A 3,735-nucleotide genomic window follows, 5' to 3' on the forward strand; every position below is an offset into this window, starting at 1 on the left:
GGTTTAGTGACTTGCCCAGGTTAACAGAGCTAGAATTATCTAGGGCAGATTTGAACTCAGTACCTTCCACCTCTAGGCCTCACTGTCAAAGAACTGAGCCACCTATCTGCCCCTATTAAATTCATTTTATAGAAAAAAATTGAATAGATTAAATATGATTCAAAGTAGACTTTTTTAAATATATAAAAGCAATAGATATGTTAGTAGACCTTAAGTTTTATATGGTTAATTGCACACCAATAATGTGTAAAATAGAATGTCAGGTTCTTACTAGCTTCAAAGGACATACAATAATCATTTTGCTCTTTTTGGTTAATGGTGATCACAAGTATGACTCCATAGAACACTTTCAAAAAAACCTTGAAAGATTTTCATGAACTAATGCAAAGTTAAGTGAGTAAAAGCAATATCATACAATGATCATCGGTGAATTACTTTCCTATACTCAGGAATATAATGATCCAAAGTACTTTTGAAGGACTTATGAAAAAAATGCTGTCTACCTTCAAAGACAGGAGTTATGGAATCTAAATGCAAATCAAACCATACTATTTTTTTTTTTTGCTAATTGATATTTCATTCAGAACCTGGGCTGGAAGCATATATATATATATATATATATATATATATATATATATATATATATATATATATATATATATATATATATACTCCTAATAAGATAAAACCAAAGCAACAGTTTCTTCAAAAGACCATTGTGATAAATGAGTATTCAAATTAGTTTGTGTACAATGCAAAAATGGTACAGTATAAATCCAAAGTATTATAATACAAGATATAAAAATACTGTATCCTTAATTAACTGCTTATATATTCATTATGGGATTATAAATTCACCCACAGACCATTCTAGTTCTCAAATTTCAGGACCCAGGCAACAAATACCACGACAACAGTAATAACTATGAAACAGTATATCAGTCATGACTAGCAATATAAAAATGGATTTAGTGCTTAGTTCCTTCCTTCTACTTCTCATCCAGGTCTCATTCTGGCAAGGCCAGGGGGTAGCAAAATAAAAATACAAAATTTTAAATTTTACAATACAAAATTTAAAATTTTAAATACAAAAATTTAAAATTTAAAAATAGCTCAAAGATATAGAAGCCACCAACACTATAAACATAAGCAGAATAAGATGGGAATCAAGTTGTGTCTGGCACCATTTTAAAGTAAAAAACAGCTGATGAAGTCAAATGTCAAATTCCCATAGATCTCTCCTATTAAAAGGCATCATTAAATGAATTCCACACTAATATTTGGAGAATATGGTTCATATTTAATGATTAAGCTGTGAGATAATGTATCAAGGAGAGAAGAGTCACTCTGAAGCAGTCAATTGTCCAATCTCATTCCATACTTTCGTTGCCTGCTTCAAATGAAATTATTTTCTGGGAGCTTTCCTTTTCAATCTTGTTTTTGGCTCTCTCTTTCTCCAATTTCAAGAATTCATTGAGTGCTAAATATTCAATCTTCTTCTTAATGCCAATGAAGTCACAAATAGATGAGTGCTTTTTATGTTCCAACATGACTTCTGGTTCCCAGCCCTCTAATTCTTTGGAACAGAAGAAGTACTGGGCTAAATCAGGCTCATTCTCACTTGGGCAATGGATGAACCCAGCTTCAGCCATCTTCTCTGGTGTGCAGGTGCAGTCCTCCATAAAGGGCCAGTTCTGGAAGGTAGAGATGCCACTCATCTTGTTGCTGCTAATACAGATCGTTTCAAATTCAGCCACCACCAAAACCACACTATTTTTTTCATTTTATTTTCTTTCTGGATTCAAAAAATTATAAAAATATTAAAAATATAAAAATTCTCTTCTACCATAATGATATTACATGCATAATCTATATCAAATTGCTTATTCTCATGGAGAAGGGGGGAAGAGAGTCTGGAGCTCAAAATTTTATGAAATGTTTTATAAAAAGCTTTTATATGTAATTGGGAAGAATAAAATATTGAAAGATTAAAATAAATTAAAAGAAAAAAGTGTAGTTCCATTTTTACATATTTTTTCCTTTTAATGCCTATTAATTTCATGAATTAGAAATTCTAAGAAGTATTTCTTAGGCTTTACTTGACTAAGGGGTCCATTACAACAAAAAATTTAAGAATTTTTGATTTATAATTAAGTAAATCAGGCTGGGGACAAATGATAGAACCCATGGTAGTTTGAAGACGATGGAACAGAAGAAATTAATATATATACATAAGGAGACAGTTAGGTGGCTCAGTGAATTGGGAACCTGATCTAGACAGATGAGGTTCTGGGTTCAAATCTAGACTCAGGTGCTTCCTAGCTGTTTGACCTTGGACAAGTCACTTAACCCCCATTGCCTAAACCTTACTGCTCTTCTACCTTAGAACCAATAATTGATTCTAAGATGGAAGGTAAGGGTTTAAAATAATAATATATGTATGAATATCTACTAAGAAGAATTAACTCTATTATCAGCATTCATTCATTCACATTCATTACATAATTAATCAAGTGCTAAATTTGTGCAAAGTTTGGGCTTTGGAGATGACAGGGAAACAGAGTATGTGATTTTCAGCTATTATTCTCCAAGTTGTTAGGCTATGTAGATATGCTCTAGGAAATCTATATAAACTATTAGTACTATGACTTCCTTGCCCTTCCCATGGTTAAATCTCTTAATCAGCAATGGCCTTGTGGTCAGTAATAGTTACTGACCCCAATCTAAGATGGATATTGCTCATAGATCTCTCTCTTGCTAGTAAACAGGCATCAAGATATTGTGAAAATAATTCTGTGATCAAATTCAGGAAAACCTGAGTTCATAGCTTGCCCCTGACACTACCTCTCTTACCTTAGGCAATTCAATTAATCCCTTAAAACCTCATTTCCCTCACCTACAAAATGCTGATTATAAGAGGCCCTACTTCACTGGGTTATTGTAATGATCACATAGGATAATGTACATAAAACCTTTTACAAACCTTAAATCAATATACAAATGTAAGCTATTATCATCATCAATGTTCAAATGGTTCCCTCATGGCTACACTTCTAAGTCCTGGCTACATATGAGCAGTTATGTCTCCTCTAAAATTGTTCCAAAAGTCTTTCTTACTAGTGATCAAATGTTTTACCCAGAACCAGAATATGCTAATTCAATTGGTTAATGGTTATATTACAATTGTTGTTTTTTCTCCCATTTGGTTATGGCCTATAGAATCCTATCTTTTCATCCAAGTTTTTGCTGTTATTCAAAGCAAAAATCAAGAATTCATCAAAACACAGAATATTGTGAATTAAGATTGTTGATAATTAAGTACCTTATAGTCAAAAACACTATTCTTATAATTATATTATTATAATTACAAGTTCTGACATTTTATTTCTTCTTGCTTGACAATGTTCTAAAGACCAATCATATAGTTCATTATACAACTTATAGTCCCTTTAAAAAACCCAACTACACATTAACAAAAACATCTATCAATTTTTGATTGAATGATATCTTGTCATTGGCACCCACTAGTAGAGTAAATCATAAAATCCTTGCTCCATTTCTGGATGTATTAAACTTTCATTGAAAAAATTTCTTCATTAATCATTCATAATTATTCTAATTTGTTAAAATATATTAAAAGTATCACTAGTGCTTCCATAGTATTTTCTTCTCTCATCAATTCTTGAGCACATATGTTAGACATTGGTCTTTAAGTGGACTGCCTTATGGTTTCTT

The 3,735-nt window shown here is 31.6% G+C and overlaps 1 protein-coding gene across 1 annotated transcript; it reads right to left on the bottom strand.

Moving 5' to 3' along the window:
• Positions 1-1,370: 1,370 nt before the first annotated feature.
• LOC100027413 (baculoviral IAP repeat-containing protein 5-like) lies at positions 1,371-1,718 on the bottom strand. Its single transcript, XM_056821078.1, has one exon. It carries the CDS (start codon positions 1,716-1,718, stop codon positions 1,371-1,373), a length of 348 nt encoding a protein of 115 aa, XP_056677056.1.
• Positions 1,719-3,735: the final 2,017 nt, after the last annotated feature.

Source organism: Monodelphis domestica, chromosome 3 (assembly GCF_027887165.1).
Source record: "Monodelphis domestica isolate mMonDom1 chromosome 3, mMonDom1.pri, whole genome shotgun sequence".
Classification (NCBI taxonomy): domain Eukaryota; kingdom Metazoa; phylum Chordata; class Mammalia; order Didelphimorphia; family Didelphidae; genus Monodelphis; species Monodelphis domestica.

Bases quoted from the DNA above. Each gene is read 5' to 3' on its own strand.
- LOC100027413 (XM_056821078.1), bottom strand. From the start codon at position 1,718: ATGAGTGGCATCTCTACCTTCCAGAACTGGCCCTTTATGGAGGACTGC.